This window comes from Corvus kubaryi, unplaced genomic scaffold, assembly GCF_017639235.1.
Source record: "Corvus kubaryi isolate FWS band 111438036 unplaced genomic scaffold, C.kubaryi_AGA036_p1.0 37352, whole genome shotgun sequence".
Lineage (NCBI taxonomy): Eukaryota > Metazoa > Chordata > Aves > Passeriformes > Corvidae > Corvus > Corvus kubaryi.
Window position 1 is genome coordinate 1606571 of NW_024581114.1, and position 16949 is coordinate 1623519.

At 39.4% G+C, this 16949-nt stretch overlaps 1 protein-coding gene across 12 annotated transcripts in view; it reads left to right on the forward strand.

Annotated features, from left to right (window-relative positions):
• The window catches only part of GNB1 (G protein subunit beta 1), a 35017-nt gene extending 19478 nt beyond the window's left edge, over positions 1 to 15539 (forward strand). For 6 of the 12 annotated variants that reach the window (XM_042032044.1, XM_042032042.1, XM_042032043.1 and 3 more), the window contains 10 exons: positions 4914 to 5021; positions 5628 to 5666; positions 6292 to 6398; positions 6815 to 6878; positions 8594 to 8756; positions 9551 to 9617; positions 11058 to 11259; positions 11537 to 11753; positions 13395 to 13506; positions 13820 to 15539. In XM_042032044.1, coding sequence (XP_041887978.1) covers positions 4965 to 5021; positions 5628 to 5666; positions 6292 to 6398; positions 6815 to 6878; positions 8594 to 8756; positions 9551 to 9617; positions 11058 to 11259; positions 11537 to 11753; positions 13395 to 13501 — 1023 coding nt within the window. In that variant the 5' untranslated portion in view covers positions 4914 to 4964 and the 3' untranslated portion in view covers positions 13502 to 13506; positions 13820 to 15539. Of the gene's footprint in view, positions 1 to 1509; positions 1616 to 4913; positions 5022 to 5627; positions 5667 to 6291; positions 6399 to 6814; positions 6879 to 8593; positions 8757 to 9550; positions 9618 to 11057; positions 11260 to 11536; positions 11754 to 13394; positions 13507 to 13802 lie in introns of those variants that run through there. The other 6 variants (XM_042032036.1, XM_042032037.1, XM_042032038.1 and 3 more) reach the window with 6 other exon arrangements.
• Positions 15540 to 16949: the final 1410 nt, after the last annotated feature.

A 16949-nucleotide genomic window follows, 5' to 3' on the forward strand; every position in this document is an offset into this window, starting at 1 on the left:
TACTCCTGAAAACAAAAAGAACCCTCAGCTTTTCAAAGCCAGTGTGACGTCAGCTCACTGTAACTAACAGTGAGTTGTGGATAATTCCTTTGTCATTGTGAAAATGTCCAAGCTGCTGTGCATGTTGTTAATAGGATTTGTGGTATCTGATAGATTAGCACAGCTTCATTTAATCAGATGACCTGCTCTGGGACTGTCTGGTGGCCATACTGTGAGCTCGTTGTTAAGGCTGTAAAGTTTGGGCTCTGTTTTTGCAAATGTTTTGCTTTTCAGCCAGGCTGGAGTGATGTGTATTGGCAGGAAAGAGGTTGAGGGAACAAATGTCAGACAGCCTGTTCATGGGAGAACAGAGATTTGCTAAACCTCCTTAGAAAATTACTGTGCTTGAGTAAAATATGAACAATTTATCTTCAAACCCTCTGTGTTACCAGACTTTGCATCCACAATGGCTTGGTGGGATTTATGTTAGGCTTTGGTGGTAGTAATGTCTGCTAAAAATACCTTGTGGCACACGAAGTTTGACCAGCAAGGGATAGAAATTCAAAATATTTGACTTAATGATAGCTGTGATTTCAAGTGTGGGGTTTTTTCTTTAATCTGCAGAGATTGTTCACAGGACAGAGAGAGAGGGTGGAAGACTCCATCCTTTTTTTTTTTTCCTTTTCTCAGTAGGAATGGTGTGAGAAAATTAAATAAAGAATATTTTAGTAAGCATTGCTTCATTGCTGTTACCAGCAGAGGAATTTCAGAGAGGAATAATATTTAACAGTGGAATATATGTTTGGATGGGTTGTATTCAGCTCTCAAGAATCAGGCTACAAATAAATGTGAGGGTGTTAATGGTATCTTGTTTTCAGTAACTGGACTTAATTGGATAAACAGCTTGAGCTGTGGAAAGGACACTGGAGTTGTTACAATGAAATGAGTGAATTTGAATTCTTCCTCGGCCTTTGAATTTCTCTGTCACTGGTTTCAGAACAGTGAGTGAATAATTCTTACTCTTTAAATAAGAATTAGTCCACTGGGATCCTGAGTATATCTCAATTTGCAGGAAGCACATGGAAGTTTTGTAAGACTTTCTACAGTTTAAAAACTTAGTTCAAAGCTGTTGGACACACAACTGACTGACTGGACGTGCAAAACTCTGCTCTTACATTGGAATACAGCTCATGTCACTTGGAGAAAAGCAAACCCTGAGCTGTTCCTTTGACATAAATGATAGGATAAACCCTTTTGATACAGCTGAATTGTGAAGTTTTATCATATATAGAAAGTAACAAATCAGGAAAAGTCAATAGTTGGTTTTGCTGTGTGGGAAACAAAGGAACAAAGTGACTTTTCTATGGGTAACTTGTCAGAAGAGATTAGAGGCTTGGGTCATCTGGAGTAGTGGGGAATAGTGAAGTGCCCTGAAGTGCACAGATTGTTATCCCCAGCAAGAAGAGAATTACCCACAAGGTATACTGGTCAACAGGATTAGGGGAAATAAGCTTAGACCAGAGACACTTAAGTACTTCAGCCCCTGGAAAGGTCTTGAGGGCGTTCAGGAAAGTGAATGTGTTATTCCTGAGAAGCTGCCTTCAGGGACACACTCACATATTCCAAAGAAAGTGAGGTAAGCATGAGTTTGGCTCCTACCTATTTCTGCACAGCTATGGGGGTAATTTGGGGAAAAGGAGTGTGGAACCTGAGGAATGACTTTTTTCCTGACGTTTGCTTGATTTAGAAATGCAATAACTTCTTTCAAAAGCAAAAAATAGAATCATCATCATCATCCACATCAAGCTTACAGGTTCTTCTAGAAATCTGCTTGGAAAATGGGGTTAAATGCCTTTAGAACATGCCAAGAAATAAAAATCTGTTTCAGGATACTCAGTTGTGCTTGTCTGTGATGAGCAGAGACTGTTCAATGGATGATCTATTCTGTAATATCAATAAATCTATATAAAAATTTCCCATCTACAAAGAGTGAGAACAGATAAAAGTATTTTTACCCATACATTCTTCTGACCTTATGTGATATCTTAATCTTTTAAAGATACTTCTTTTAATACAAGACCAGTAAGCTCTGATTTACAGTATAGCTACAAAGGACATGGGAGGCTGGAACACTTTCCTCCCATAGATGTCATATTTCTACCATAAATTTAGTTGTCTAAAACTTAGTATAAAAGAAATAGAGGCACAGCCAAGCTGCTTTGCTGTTTGTCCCATAAATTTTACAGTTTGCTTCAGAGAACTCCTATATTTTAATGCCCTTGGCTGCTGTAGGGTTGTCATTTCCTGAGTGAGTGAGTTCAGTCGTGTTGGCAGGAATTAGCACTTCCTGTTGATGTTGAAACAACAAAGACTACAAAGAGAATGTGGAAATCTGCTTTAAACAATTCCTATGGATGCTGACAGAAAGGCAGCTCAGAGTTTGGAGTTGCTTGGAATGCCTAGGGGTGAAGTTGGAATTCTAAGAGTGAATCTGTCTTCAAGATAGGAACTTAGATGGATACAAGATGTTGCAGATGGGAAAATGAGCTTTTTTTATGTGACTTTTTTCTTAGGATAAGGGTTCATCTCCTTAGGCCTCTCCCTGTTCCACGCAAAGAAGCTTTGTTTCATTTAAATGCAAGATAATTCTCTCTCTCAGTGCACAAATTCTACAGAAATAAATTGGTGCTATTTTAAGGAGAGCATATCTGCTCTGACTGACGTGAGATTATTCCTCCTATTGTATTTTTAAATAAAGCTGCATGTAAAGTCTTCAGTGTAGTTCCTTGTACCTGCAGCTGGAATTCTTGGTATCCTGAGGCTTTATTGCAATCTCATCCATGAGTTGCTGTGACCTTGAGCAGAACACGAAAGTTTTGGAATTTCTTGCTCTGAAATAGAAAGGATACCATCTCTGAATTCTCTGTCTGGAGTGGTCAGTATTTGCTTAGTAGGAAATGGGCTTATATATTAACTTAGAGAATGGCAGAACTGGATATGAAAAAGCTGAAAGATCTGAACAATTGCAGTTTATTCTTAAATTAATTCCTTTCTGGGAAGAGCAGTGCATTAGTGTTTCACCAGGTGTGTGAACTGCCCAGGAGCTGCAGACATGCTCAAAATTCTAACAGATACCCAGCCCAGAATGTTTGTCTGAGATGCAGATTGAATACAACATCTTGAGAAACAAAAGAGCATTCAAGAGAAAAGCAGGATAATAAAACACTCAGGATGGCTTTTGTCTTAACTGGATTTTGGACTGAGCTGAACAAGCAATCTTAAAGGGGCTTAGAGATGACCCTGGAACCAGAAGAGAGAAGGAAGAGACCCAGTTTCACAATGAAGTGAAAGGGCCTTGAAGTTGTATGAGTAGAGGTTTTGGGAGAGAAGCCAACTGAAATTCCTTTTCTAAGATACTGTGGGTTTCAGAGAAAAGGAAAAAATCGTAAATGATGCTATGACAAGATCTGGCATCTGTTCCTAGAGGTTTTCAGTTTGGAATAACTACTATGGAGAGAGCTTCAACCTAAGTCTGGTTATGGGGGATAGAAATATTTAGGGAATATTGAAGTCTAAACTATTTTGAAGCGTCTTTTAACAGTGGTGTTTGTTCTGCTGCTCTAATTTACCTTGACATTATGTTCTCTGTTACTGTGACTGGATAAAAATTTGGAAGTTATCCTCATCTTTCTCCTTGGGAAGGGCTTTAAGAGGAAAACAAAACCCCCATGCTTGCAAAGATAAATAAGCTGATTAAATCTTAACAGAATAATATGTAAAGCTGCTAGCAAAGCGTTTCCTTTATTTAATAGTAAAGGGTCAATTCTGGGTAATAAAATGTTCAAAAATCACACTCTCAGTGTTAATTTGTAAACTCCAGGTGTTCTGTGTAGTATTTGAAACTGGAACCAATTATCTTGTTCTGCAATAAAAGATAAAATTCATCAGCATGTTTCTTCAGCGTCTTCCCTTGCTATCAAGCTGCAGAGATTCTGAAACAAAAACTTCAGGAACAGCTGAGTTGGAGATGTGGAATGCTAGGGAAAATGCCAACAGTATCTTTCTGGAACAGAGACTTTTAAAGATAAATTGTACATTTTATAGGAAATATCCATATGATTATAATATTGGGAAACAGCTCAATAGTTGAGCAACTCTATAGGCAAAAGCTGAGGTTGTTTCAGTGGTTGTGATGTTTTAGAGAGCCTCTGCCTTGCTGGCTCTATAAAATACATCGGAGTAATTTGGTGCCTATGGATACTGGGAAAACAGAGGCTTAGAGGGGAGCAGTGACTCTTGGCTATGGTTTCTCAAACTCCTGCCCTCAACCCAGCAAAAAATGACTGGTTTTACTCTGACAACATGTTCATGTTACAGTCTGCTCTGGTATCTCAGACATTTTAGCAGTTATCAAGTAAAACCCTTAACATTTGTGAGTGATCTTCTTTTCTCCAGATAGCAGAACAATGTTTTTCTTAACCATGATGTTGCAGACAGTTTTTACAGCATTTTGCAGGTTCTTGTGTCAGTGTAAATCCTTACTCTTTGCTGGGAGGATTCCTTACTCTGTTCTGAAGACCTGCAGGGAAGTTCTGACTTCCATGTCTAAAATTGGTGTTACCTGCTTACTCACCCTTGGGCAACTTGAATTTATACAAAAATGAATCAGAAACACTAATGAAAAAAAGAAAGAGGCCTGGGGGAGAGAAATAAGTCCAAATTCTGTTTTATTTCCTGTGGCTGGAAACAAAACACATCCATTTGTGGCGACACCTTCTGCTGTGGAGATTTCAGACACGCATTTTCACCTGTTCTCCAGTGTTTAGAAATCAATCTGCCATTTTCTTTTCAAGTGCTGTTTGAAGTGGTTGAAAGGACTTGTAATTTCAAACTCGGATTTCTCCTAATTCTCCTGCTTCTGACCTGTCTTTCAGATTTCTGGTTGTTTCAGAGGTGGCAGTGGAGCACACCTTTAGCACAGGAAAATGAGCGAGCTTGACCAGTTACGCCAGGAGGCCGAGCAACTGAAAAACCAAATCAGAGTATGTATTGTGCCTCAACACAAATGAATGTGTCTTGAGGAGGACAGAAATGATGCCTTAAATGTTTCTCCAATGTCAAACTTAATGTAGAAAGGGCAAGCACATGTGTCTGCTTTAGAAAATTACTTTTTTGGTCTTTTATATTGCTTAGAAAATAATAGTTACATAAGCAATGCATAAAATTGCTGATCAAAATAAATGTGTACTGAAGTTTGTCTGAGCTAGAGCATAACTAAAGTTAAAAAACCTTAAAATAATGTCAGTGATAAAGTTAGTCAGAGCTTAGTCCAGTAAGGTCTTAAATACCTCTGAGGTTGAAGGCTGTGCAGCCTGTCTGGACAAGCAGTCCCATTGCTTGAGTGTCTTTGTGGTGAAAGTCATGTTACCTTTCTCCCAAAAGAAGAAGATATTTCAAAGTTCCATGCTCAATGTGTTTTGACAGCAGGCAGTGTATTATGTTAATGCTGCTGTTAGGATGGGTCCTCTCTGGGTGACAAACAGAAATGTTTTCTGAACCTTGGGTTCAAGGGGCTTAATCAGCTTGACAAAACAGAGAAAGAAACACACAGAACTCCATCCAATTTCTCTAATTTCCTTCTCTTGCAGGATGCTAGGAAAGCATGTGCAGATGCCACCCTGGCTCAGGTAAGAATTTCAGAGTTTAGCAGGAATTAAGAAGATCTGTCTACTTTACAAAAAGAAAATGCTGTGGAAGAAGGTGAATGCAAGTGAATCTGGTTCTGCCTCCTGTAGCAATTTTTTTTTTGCCTTTGGGTGTTTTCTTCCAGAAATAAGTATATGTTTTTCTAGTTCCGGAGAGCAGTGGCCTTGAGCAGTGGTTTTTTTGAGTGACTCAGGACACATTTCTGCTGCTTAATGGAAAATAATGCTCTGCTCTGGAGCTGGGAGCAGTACTGTTGTCACCCTGACAATCTGAACCATAAGGCCTGCTGAGGTTAAACTACTTCAATGTCTGCTACATTTATCTATGCAGGAGGAGAAAACCCAGATCAAAGGTCTGAAATCCTAGAAGTCTAAGAAGATATGACCTAAACAAAACAATTTCTGGGAGTGTTTATAAATGCAGTAGGCTACTTGAGTCATGTGATAAAGACATGCTACTTAAAATGACATAACTTCTGAATGGAGAGTTTGAAAAAAATCAGTCAGTATTGAGAAAGTGGGACTTTGGGCTGCAGTGGAACTGTGTGTGAGATGTTACTTGTGAACAGTGAAGGGAAAAACTCAGTGTGGTGTTTTCCTGTTTCAGATCACAGCCAATATCGACCCGGTGGGGAGAATCCAGATGCGCACTAGGAGAACACTCCGGGGACACCTGGCCAAAATTTATGCAATGCACTGGGGGACTGATTCCAGGTGGGTACAAAACTGGATCACTTGGCTTCACTGCTCTCTGGAAAGCTGAGTGCACAGTTCTTGGGACCACTGGGAATTAATAATTCTGAGAGAACTTGGACAACCAAGAGAATTCAGAAACACTGAATGCCACGATTTTCCTCCGTGTTTTTGTAATCCAAATCTACATTTGGTGCCCACATCCCAGTCTTTGTCTACTTGCCTGAAAAATTCTGAGGAACTGTGGAAATAGAATAGATATCATTATCAGTTGTCTTTTTTCCTTAAAAGCTTCCTGTTAACTACTGATTCATTTAAAGAGAAACTAAATGCTACTGGTATCAGCTGCTTTAATTCTCTTTTCTTTACAGTGTTCATCACAAAGGTGTTCCTTGTGTGCCCACAATGATTGTGTTTCCTTTCTCTTTCCTCTCTAGGCTTCTAGTTAGTGCCTCCCAGGATGGCAAACTTATAATTTGGGACAGCTATACTACAAACAAGGTAAGGCCAGCTGGTCCATTGCTGTGTAATTCAATTGTGAATGCATCAGAAGGAAGTGTTACCCATCATCATTTTGGCTCTGTTGCTTTCCTAGTCCTAAATCCAAATTTTGAATTCTCCAGAACAATCGAGTTGTGTGTAAAGAACACAGCAGTGTCTTCAGTGTGTGAAAATGTGCACCACACATGGAGAACAAGGAAAAACTTTGTTCCAAAGAATGTTTTGATTTGTTTTGGTACTGCAGAAAAGTGATTAGCAGAGAGCAGGCAGTGATGAGCGTGTTGCACCAGAAGGGGCAGAGATTTAGGCAGAGCCATATTAATTTGTTGTCTGCAGTGAAGTCCTGAAAGACCTGACATGTTCTAGTGAGTCATCACTTCGTGGCTGCAGTCACACGAGGCAGTTCGGGACTACTTTTACTTTCATTTGACAGTGATTGGTAATTAGTGATCACGGCCACTGTTACTGTCAGCAATTCCCATGTAGCCCCTTGTGGTTTGGCTGACAGAGCTGCTTGAGTTTGCTGCATGGAACTGGCTTAATTTCAAAAAAATTTTCCTAGCTTAGCTCCTCCTAGTATTAAAATCAGTGTTACCAATGCACTGGAGCAAATGGCATAACTTTACTAAAAAGTTAATATAATACGGTTTGCAAGTTAAAAATAAACCCTCTCCTTTTTTACCTTCATCCTCCTCCTTTGACCCCAGCCTGCAGGTAAATATAATCTTAAATTACTGTGACTACTGTAGGATGGTAAAATCATCACTGTACACCATGATTTCTGTATTGGTATCTTCAATTCTTATATCAATGCTAATTAATCCATGCAATATTCTTTTGGCAGTTCCAGCACACACTGGAAGTAACAGTCTTGTCATCAATTTGATCTTTTCCTAATGATAAATTAAAATGGCTCAAAGTGAATATTCCAAATAGTTCTTTAGTAGAAGACTTCCAAAAATGAGCTGGTTGTGCTTTTGGGATAGGGTTGGGGTTTTTTTAACTGCTGTTTGCTGCAGGATCACTGATTACTGGCTGTCCCTCTGCTTCTAATGAAATCTTTACTTAAGGAATTCAGGAAGATTGTTAATATTGCATGAAAAAATCACCACAGTTCTAAGGACACCAGCCCTTTCCTAAAGACTTTATGAACACATTTAAGGGATGAACGTAACGAGTTAACAAGAGGGAACAGGTTTAGCTTCTATAATTATCTAAAAAAAGTTCTCTGAGCACAGAATGACAAGGAAACATGGGGTAGTTATTTAAATGTGAAGCTTGATTGCTTGCAGTGGGTTTCCAAAGAAGGATTTAAATGGCAGTGGAAGCAGCGATTTCCTTACTTGTTCATTCACAGCATCTAAGCCTGGAATTGGCAGTTTTGCTGACTGTGCTTGGAAGTCAATATTTTCCTGAACCTATAATAAACCAATAGTAATCAGAGCACTGAAATGAAATAATTCACTTTTTACCAAAATTGCTGATGAAACTGGATTCAGGAAAAGCAAATCTGAGGTTTTATTACGTCATTACTTGTTCTGACGAGCTTCATATGCAAGTTATCCCCAAAATAGTTTGATACTCAAACAGCTGGTTTTTTCATGCTTTTCTGCCAAAAAGATGATGTCTGTCTTGAGAGACAGGTGAAAAACTTCCTGGTGGTGCAGCACTGAATGCAGTTTTTGAGATTAAATCCAGGCCTGTCTCTGTTTCAGGTGCATGCGATTCCCCTGCGCTCCTCCTGGGTCATGACTTGTGCATATGCTCCTTCTGGGAATTACGTGGCTTGTGGTGGGCTCGACAACATCTGCTCCATTTATAACTTGAAAACTCGTGAAGGGAATGTCCGTGTCAGCCGTGAGCTCGCTGGGCACACAGGTGAGTGGCTGCTCACAGTTACCTCAGCACACGGTGAAGATTAAAAAAAAATATCCTTTAAATATAATCTCCTAATTAAAATCTACTTCTTTCCTCAGGCAGGACCTTAGTTGCACACTGCCTGATTTTAAATGTTTTTTAGCAGTTTTTCTGCTGCAGAATTGAACGAAACTTATAGCTGGAAGTTGACGTTTGCAGGTTTTCGAATTTTTTGCTGTAGTTTGAATTCTGTGCTGTGTGAAATGGAAGTGGTTAGCAGGCAGACTGATTTTGTAATCAGGGTGGTTCCATTGATGGTTTGTCAGATGGGATTTCAGGAAAAAAGATCTTCAGAGCGTTCAGATGAAATTCTTTGATGCCACTGTTGGGAAACACGCAATGTCCATGCTCAGGTCTTTGTACTGACCAGGAATGCAGTTTGGTTTTCCTCATTAGTGGTCTGATACAGTTGAGGTCATCAGCATTTGTTGCTGCTGGATGCAGTGACACTGAGATCCACTCTTTAAGAAAGTTGAGTCTGTGCAGTGCAGGCTCACTTGGACTTTTGCCCAGCTTGGCCAGTGGATTCCACACTTCCCCCTTCTTCTGGTTGGGTTGGGGTGGTCTGTAAAGAGCCAAACCACATCTTGTCCAAAACATTGCAGATTCCTATACAAAAATCATCTGTTGCATTTTAGGCTTTTAGTGTTTCTTGCTGCAGCTTCAGGAGAGGGGAAGCAGCTTGTTAGCAAACCAGTATTGCCTTTGAAGGGTAATCTCTTGCCTTATCTGTGCACCTTTTATTCTGTTTCCAGGCTACTTGTCCTGCTGTCGTTTCCTGGATGATAATCAGATCGTCACCAGCTCTGGCGACACCACTTGGTAAGCTGGGACACTGGGACAGCCCTGTCAGGAAGGGCTTTTCAAACCCATTCTCTGTGACTGAAGGAAACTTTGTCCTTCATAAACCTTATCATGACCACAAGACTGTGGTGATTGCTGCTCGTATGTCACTTTTGCTGGTAATTTCAACTCTGTGAGCCTTGGCTGTTTCCTTGTGCCTGGTGTTCTGAAGAGCCTGACCTAATTCTGTGTTAAGATGTTCTGGGAATTTTTTTATTAATATAATTATTTGGCCTTCAGGAATAACTGTATTAGACTAATGATTTTCCTCAAAACTCTTTTTGTATTCATTATTTATTATTTTAAAAGTCATGTTTGGATATTTCTAATAAAGAATGTAGTTAACGTTGTTATTCAGAAGAGTTCCTAGAAAATATTCTACAGTGACAATAGCTGGGTTTCTTGAGGAGAATGTAGGTGTATGTCTTCATAAATACTGGTTTCTGAACTAAAAAAGGCCTCCATCTTTTTTTCATAGGTTTTTCTATTGTATCTATTTCTTTAAAAGCATTGCAGTTCTCCCAAGCAGCAGCACTTAGAGCAAAGGTTGTCTAATAAATACCTCTCCTACACAATGCCAGTCTCTTTGAATACCTGTTTATTAGCCCACTGATTCTGAGTAGCTATTGAATATATATGGGATTAAAACCAAAAATGTTTGGTGTTTAGAAAATCCAAAAAACTATAACAAAATGAGAGGTTTTGTAGAAATTATGCTCTTTATAAGAGAATACAGCTGCTTCAGGAGTTCCTGTAGTAATTCTGCAGCTGTTTGACATCACCTCAGTTCAGCCAAGCTTCAAAGGACTTTACCAAAGTGCAGGCATCTCTTGTTTGCATGGTTTGAACCTGCTACTGATGGGTCTGGTTTGCTAAGAAATTACAGAAATTAAAAATCCTGACTTCCTAAAGTGTTTAGACCTCTTCTTAAGGAGGTGATAGTGTTCTTTCATCCTTTTGTACTCTTACATATCACTGTAGTAGTGATTTGGCTGACTTGCAACTTCAAGATCAGACATAATTCACAAAGTTTCTCATCCTCTGTAAGTTTATAAAAATGAGAAACGCTGGCTCAGCTTTTGCTGTGGCCTTACCACTGCTGCTTTAAATGAAGCTGTAGTAGTACTGGATAACAGCCATGGCAGAGAACTTTGGGATGAACAGCCCTCACTGTCAGTCATCAGTTTTTTGCACTCTTTTTCAATTTAAAACCCCCCAATGTTTTAAAATTAAGGATAATTTTAAGGTCTTCCATGTACAATTAATCTGCAACAGCCAGATAGTTCAACCAAAAATGTTTATTTCTATTGTCAGTATCAATCTTGTTAATACTTTCTGGAGTTTTACTTCAGCAGTGATACAAAGACCTTATAAAGGAGCACAGACGTGTTGATTTGTCTCTTTAATTATTCTTTCCAGTGCTCTCTGGGACATAGAAACTGGTCAGCAGACAACCACATTTACTGGGCACACTGGAGACGTGATGAGTTTGTCCCTTGCTCCTGATGCCCGGTGTTTTGTTTCTGGTGCCTGTGATGCCTCTGCCAAACTGTGGGATGTTAGAGAAGGAATGTGCCGGCAAACCTTCACCGGCCATGAGTCGGACATCAATGCCATCTGTGTATGTAGCTGCTTCATTTATCATTTTCTATTTCTCTGGTCTCAGCTCTTCAGCATGATAAAGTATTTTCAGGGGTTTTTAAAATAAGTTTGTGGAGCTGAGGGAATTACCTGAAATTTGTGGTGAATGGAAACTGGGTGTTGGTTCGTGAATTTTCTTCACTGGGTTTGCCATATCCCAGTGTAGAGAGGTGCATCCTCTTGTTTGCTGTTTTCTGGTGTGATGCAGAGGGATCCAATCTGAAACCATGTGTGGTTTTTTCCCTCCCCCACTGCAGTTCTTCCCCAACGGCAACGCCTTTGCCACGGGCTCGGACGATGCCACGTGCCGGCTCTTCGACCTGCGGGCCGACCAGGAGCTGATGGTTTATTCCCATGACAACATCATCTGTGGCATCACCTCTGTAGCATTTTCCAAGAGTGGCCGCCTGCTCCTAGCTGGGTATGATGACTTCAACTGCAACGTGTGGGACACGCTGAAAGCTGATAGAGCAGGTAAATGGCGCTGGGTTGGAATACTGGAAACTCAGTGTGGATATTTTATTGGAGTCCCCACCCCTGGAGGTGTCCAGGGAACGTCTGGACGTGGCACTCGGTGCTCTGGGCAGGGTGACAAGGTGGGGACCAGCCACAGGTTGGACTTGATGGCCTTGGTGGCCTTTTCAGCCTCTCATTCTGTGATACTGAATGTGTGGATTGAGTCTTATGCACAGATCTGTCAGCACTCACTGTCTCGACTTCAGAACTCTCTGAAAACCTCTTTAGGCTGCCCAGTGATGTTACAAAGCCATTGGAATCCTGCTCAAGGATGGATGCTTGAGAACAGGAAGATTGCCATTAAAAACAAGGGCTTGGAGTGGATGGATATTCTTTTTTAGACTTTATGGCTTTGTTCATGCATTAACTATTCAAAGCAATTCAACATTAATGTTGCTATTTATACACAAGACTTTTTTTTTTCCCTGGTATTTGTAGCAGTAGTTGTAGAGACAACCAGCAAAACAACAGAGACTGGAGTTTATCTTTTGAGGAAACAAACATGAAATTCATGGTCCAAAGATGAAGAGAATATGACTTCAGTTTTTTAAAATGAAAACTTTTGTTGGAAAAAAGGTATAAATTTGGCCACAAATGTTTCATTACTCTCATCAGAACAGGACATGAGAACAAATATCCTGCATATTGAAATGTTCCAAGGCTTCAGATTGCTGGGCAGGTTTGGCACTTCTGATACTAAACACTTGTGTATCTTCTGATACTGGCACTTCTGTATGAAACACCTTTGTGGTTCTGTATTCAGTACAAGTATTAAAGACTCTTTGGTGCTGATTTTGTTTTACCAAATTGCAGCACTTTCTGTTGCTGGTGGTAGAATGAGGAGAGTCCTATGAGCATTCTAATTCATGTAGAAAGATTAATTTCAAGTCCATCAAGAATATCTTGGCTCAGTGCTGTGGACTGGAAAGCTTGAACATAATTAGGTTTTCTTTTTACCTCCTTGAAACCCTTAAATTAAAGGGGATAGAGGAAAATGTTGTCTCCCTTAATTCTTCTGTTTAGTGTCTCAATTCTTTTTTTTAATGGTGCTATAATTGAATTGTATTAGATCTCCATATTGACAAGTAGATTGTATGGAGGAGTCTGTCTTGTGAATGTAGTAAGAGAAAATGGGATGAAAAATGCTTTAGAGTTCATAACATAATTCACTTTAACTTGTGGTTTTAAAATTCTTTACGAATGTAAAAATTTTCATAAAATTTAACTGATCTTTATCACTGTGGTGAGGAGCAGAAGCTGTGCAGTGCATGGTTGTACTGCATCTATTGCTGTGACATTGGCAGAGTCTTCAGGGCTGTCACTTCACAACTCAGGGGAGACCAGTAAAAGTCATAATAAGGGGAATATACAAGGAAAACTTTGGAATAATGCCTTTACTGAATTACCCCCTTGTGAACCCACCTAGCTCTGTCTGAGTCTGTGCTTGTAAAACCAGAGGCATTTAAAAATTCCAGCCGTGTTTGTTCAGGATTTTTGACTGTAGAGGTTGGCTAATCCAAATGTGCCTTGGTGTTACTTGAACTGAGACAGGAAATCACCAACATAATGCAATTTATTGGTTACATTTCTCATTTCTAGGTGTCCTTGCTGGTCATGATAACCGTGTCAGTTGCTTAGGTGTGACTGATGATGGCATGGCAGTGGCAACAGGGTCATGGGACAGCTTCCTCAAGATCTGGAACTGAAGTAGGTGAGTACCCAACTCATTAAGGTTGGGTTGGGATGCAGAATGCTTTTTGATCATTCAGGTTAGGAAGTCACTGGGGAACAAACCCCAGCAGTTGGGTGGTTTAGAGCACCATTAGTTTAATGTATGCAGTGCCATTTTTCTGGTGGCCTATTTTTGACATACTGTACTTTGCTGTGTGGGTTTTTGAGTAAATAAATATCACTGGGAAAGTGGGGGGATAATGCCTGGATGTGTCAGTGGTGGGGAGAGCAGAGCTTGCCACTTGCTTGCAGTTTATCAAGTGCAACTCTCACCAGATGTTTCTGTGTGCCAGAAGAGCAGCGGACTCCACGACTGGAAGAAGTTTCCAACAGTTGAAAATTAAAAACGATAGCATATCCAATCCAACCATACTAACTTGGACCCCCATCCTCCCCAACTTCAAAGGGCAAGATCTTTTCTGTCTCCTGTTGCTGAAATGAAGAGCACAATTACCTTTCCAAGAAGAATTTCTGTGTTGTAAGCAAAATGAAATTGTGCATTCCTTTTGGGACCATTTTTTTTGTCTTGAGAATTTAAAAAAAAATGAAACACTATCATAAAAAGCATGACCAGAAAATAAACTTGAGCATAATTGTGAAACAGTTAGCTTTCACTGTAGTTTCCAAGTTGAAGTTAAGGACTTTATCTCACACACTTGCAAATTTTAAAGTCATGTTTGTAGCAGATTTTTTTCAAGTTTCCTTTTTAAATACATTTCCGTATGTATTTAATTGAGCAAAACAAGGGAGTCCTAGCCCAGAGCACCTGGGGGTTGTCAACGCTGTAAATTTAGTCCCTAATTTTTTTTATTTTTATTTTCTAGTATCACAGATAATTGTTGCACAAAACTTGGCATATATAGGATAATGTTAAGCAGTAAGGTAACCAAGCACATGCTGTAAAAGGTAATGAATGCTTGTTTAAAGAATCCTTTCACCTTTTATGGATAACAAATGCAATCCTTGGTCCCTCCTGCCCCCCCTTTTTCACCACACTGATTTTTTTAATCTGTTTTGGTTTGTCCACTTGGAAGGGCAGTTTATATATCCTAACACTATCCTGTAAGTCTCAACAACCAGGAATCTCTGTTTTCAAAAGAGACCTATCCTACACTTGGGTATTGAGTCAATTCTTTGTGTATGAAATGATGTACAAATCAATGTTTTGAAAATAATGATCTTGAACTTTCTAAGTTAAACAGAAAAAAAAAAACCTTTTTTGATTGTTTGCCATATTGGGTGGGTTTACTCTTAGAATCGCATGCTGTAGAAATGCTAAAAAGTGCATATTGGACTAAGTCCTTAGATGTTTTTTCTTTGAAGAAATAACCTGTTTAAAAACTGTAACCATTGTCGCTGTATTCATTTATTGTTGCTACTCTGTGCATAAATCTATGAAGAACTCCAGTACAAAGCTATGCACGTTTTGGAGTAGCGTGATAAGTCACTTTTTTTTTAAAAAAAAAAAAAAGAAACAGCCTGTTCAAACAATCGCTGTCAAAGATTCTGGGGTGTGGGAGGAGGGAACCTAGACCATCTTCTTTATAAATCAGTTCCTCACAGCCAGTTCCTCTTGCAGGATGAGTCCTTTGCATCTGATCAGAGTCATTTTTGTAATGAGCAGGTTTTCCTGGCTTTCTTTTCAAATAAAATGTTAAAAGCAGCAGTGTTTGGACAGCAGATTGTTCTGTTAAACTTTCCTATCTTCTCACTGTATCCAGAAATGCTCCTTCCTAGCAGCAGTAGTAGCTTTTCTCCATTTTGTTTTTTCTGCAACATTCTGTACAAAAATGTGCTGTAATTGTGCGTTAGGCCTGGATTTGGCATAAAAGATGAGTTCCCTCTTACTCTCTTTCATGAAACTACTCTGTAGAGCTTTCTCCACGCCCTGTATCCCTCTTCACCTTTTGTATTTAATTTTAAAGTCAGTGTACTTCAAGAAAGCTGGATGCAAGATAGATACTATATTAAAATGTAATGTTATTTAAGATGTAATAAAGCAGTTTGACATGAGTTTTGACTGATCTGTTTTGCAGCTTATTGTTCAACATGTAGAACATCTTCTGAGTTGTGAAATAAACACACAAGAGGAGGAAATGCTGTCCCGAGAGAAATGGTTTGGTGTTTTTAAATGGTTAATGGTTAATTATTGGGCAGAGTATGCACTTAACTCCAAATTCAAGGAGCCAATACACTTCATGTGGTGCACATCACAAAAATGCTTTGTGCAAGAGGAGTGGAGCACCTGAAGTAGGAAATCAAAGCAAAATGCTGAGTAACTTCTTTTAAAACTTTTGTGTCCTTTACTAGGAAAAGAATTGAGTGGAACATCTTTGTGTTACTGCCACGTGAGGATCTGGCCACAGCAGCTCTGTTGTCACTGTTAGATTGACAGGGTAAGAAGTCACTTTCATGCTCAGTAAGAACAAAGTCTCCATGAGGCAGAATTTTATCTAAAAAAAAAAAAAAAATTTAAAAAGGATTTTATAGCCAGAGAAGCAGATTTCTGAAATGAGGTGTTAAAAAGCAGTTGGTTCAACAGATTGGTATTGGTTGACTTGGAGGGTTTGGTTTTGTGTTTTTAGTGGGTAAAGTCCCATCTCTTGTTCTGACCTAAACAAAAGTAGATTTTCCCTCATTTCACATCAACCAAGAGAAATTCCAAAGCCATGGTTTGGTCTCATACCAAACATGGAAATTCTCATCCTCAATGGAGAGGTTTTTAAAAGCTGGGAATATGGAAAATATGATGGTGACATTATTTAACTCTGAGCATTGGGGTTTTGGACTGCAAGAGACTGGTAAGTAGCTCATGGCTGGAAATGCTTTAATTTGGGAATTCACATTTAGTGGTTTCCAATTCCAAATGCTGTAGCTGGGGGCTTTCCACTCAATGTGAAATACTTTTATTCCAAGGGATGTTTCATATGTGACTCTGGTCTGTAATAAACTCAGTCATCTGTCTTGCTTTCCTTAATCTCAATCCATGTGTTAAATTTGTGTGTCCTGCCTGTGCTGGCAGTAAAATACCTGCCAAGACAGTGGCTTCTTGTGACAGGAGGCTGGTGTGCAGCCCTCTGGGATTTATTTGAAATGCAAACAGTTGCAGTTGCCTCTTACTACTCTTATTTTTATGTTAAATATGAAATTTTATTTTATTTAAAAACCTGTCATTGTGTGTTTGGTTATTCAGAGAGCTGCAACTGGAGAAAAATGGGTGTGCAAAGGGAGCTCTGAACTCTTGAGTCTGACTCTGGGCCAAACTCTCTTGAGTTTTGAATGCCTTTAATTTTAGGATGTACCCAAATGAAAATGATTTATGTAATCTTACCTACAAGCTCTACCTGTGGGCTTTAAAAAGATTCTGACTTGGAGATAGCTGTGGGATGTAGTTCCAAAGAGCAGCTTCCCCCAGCTGCTTGC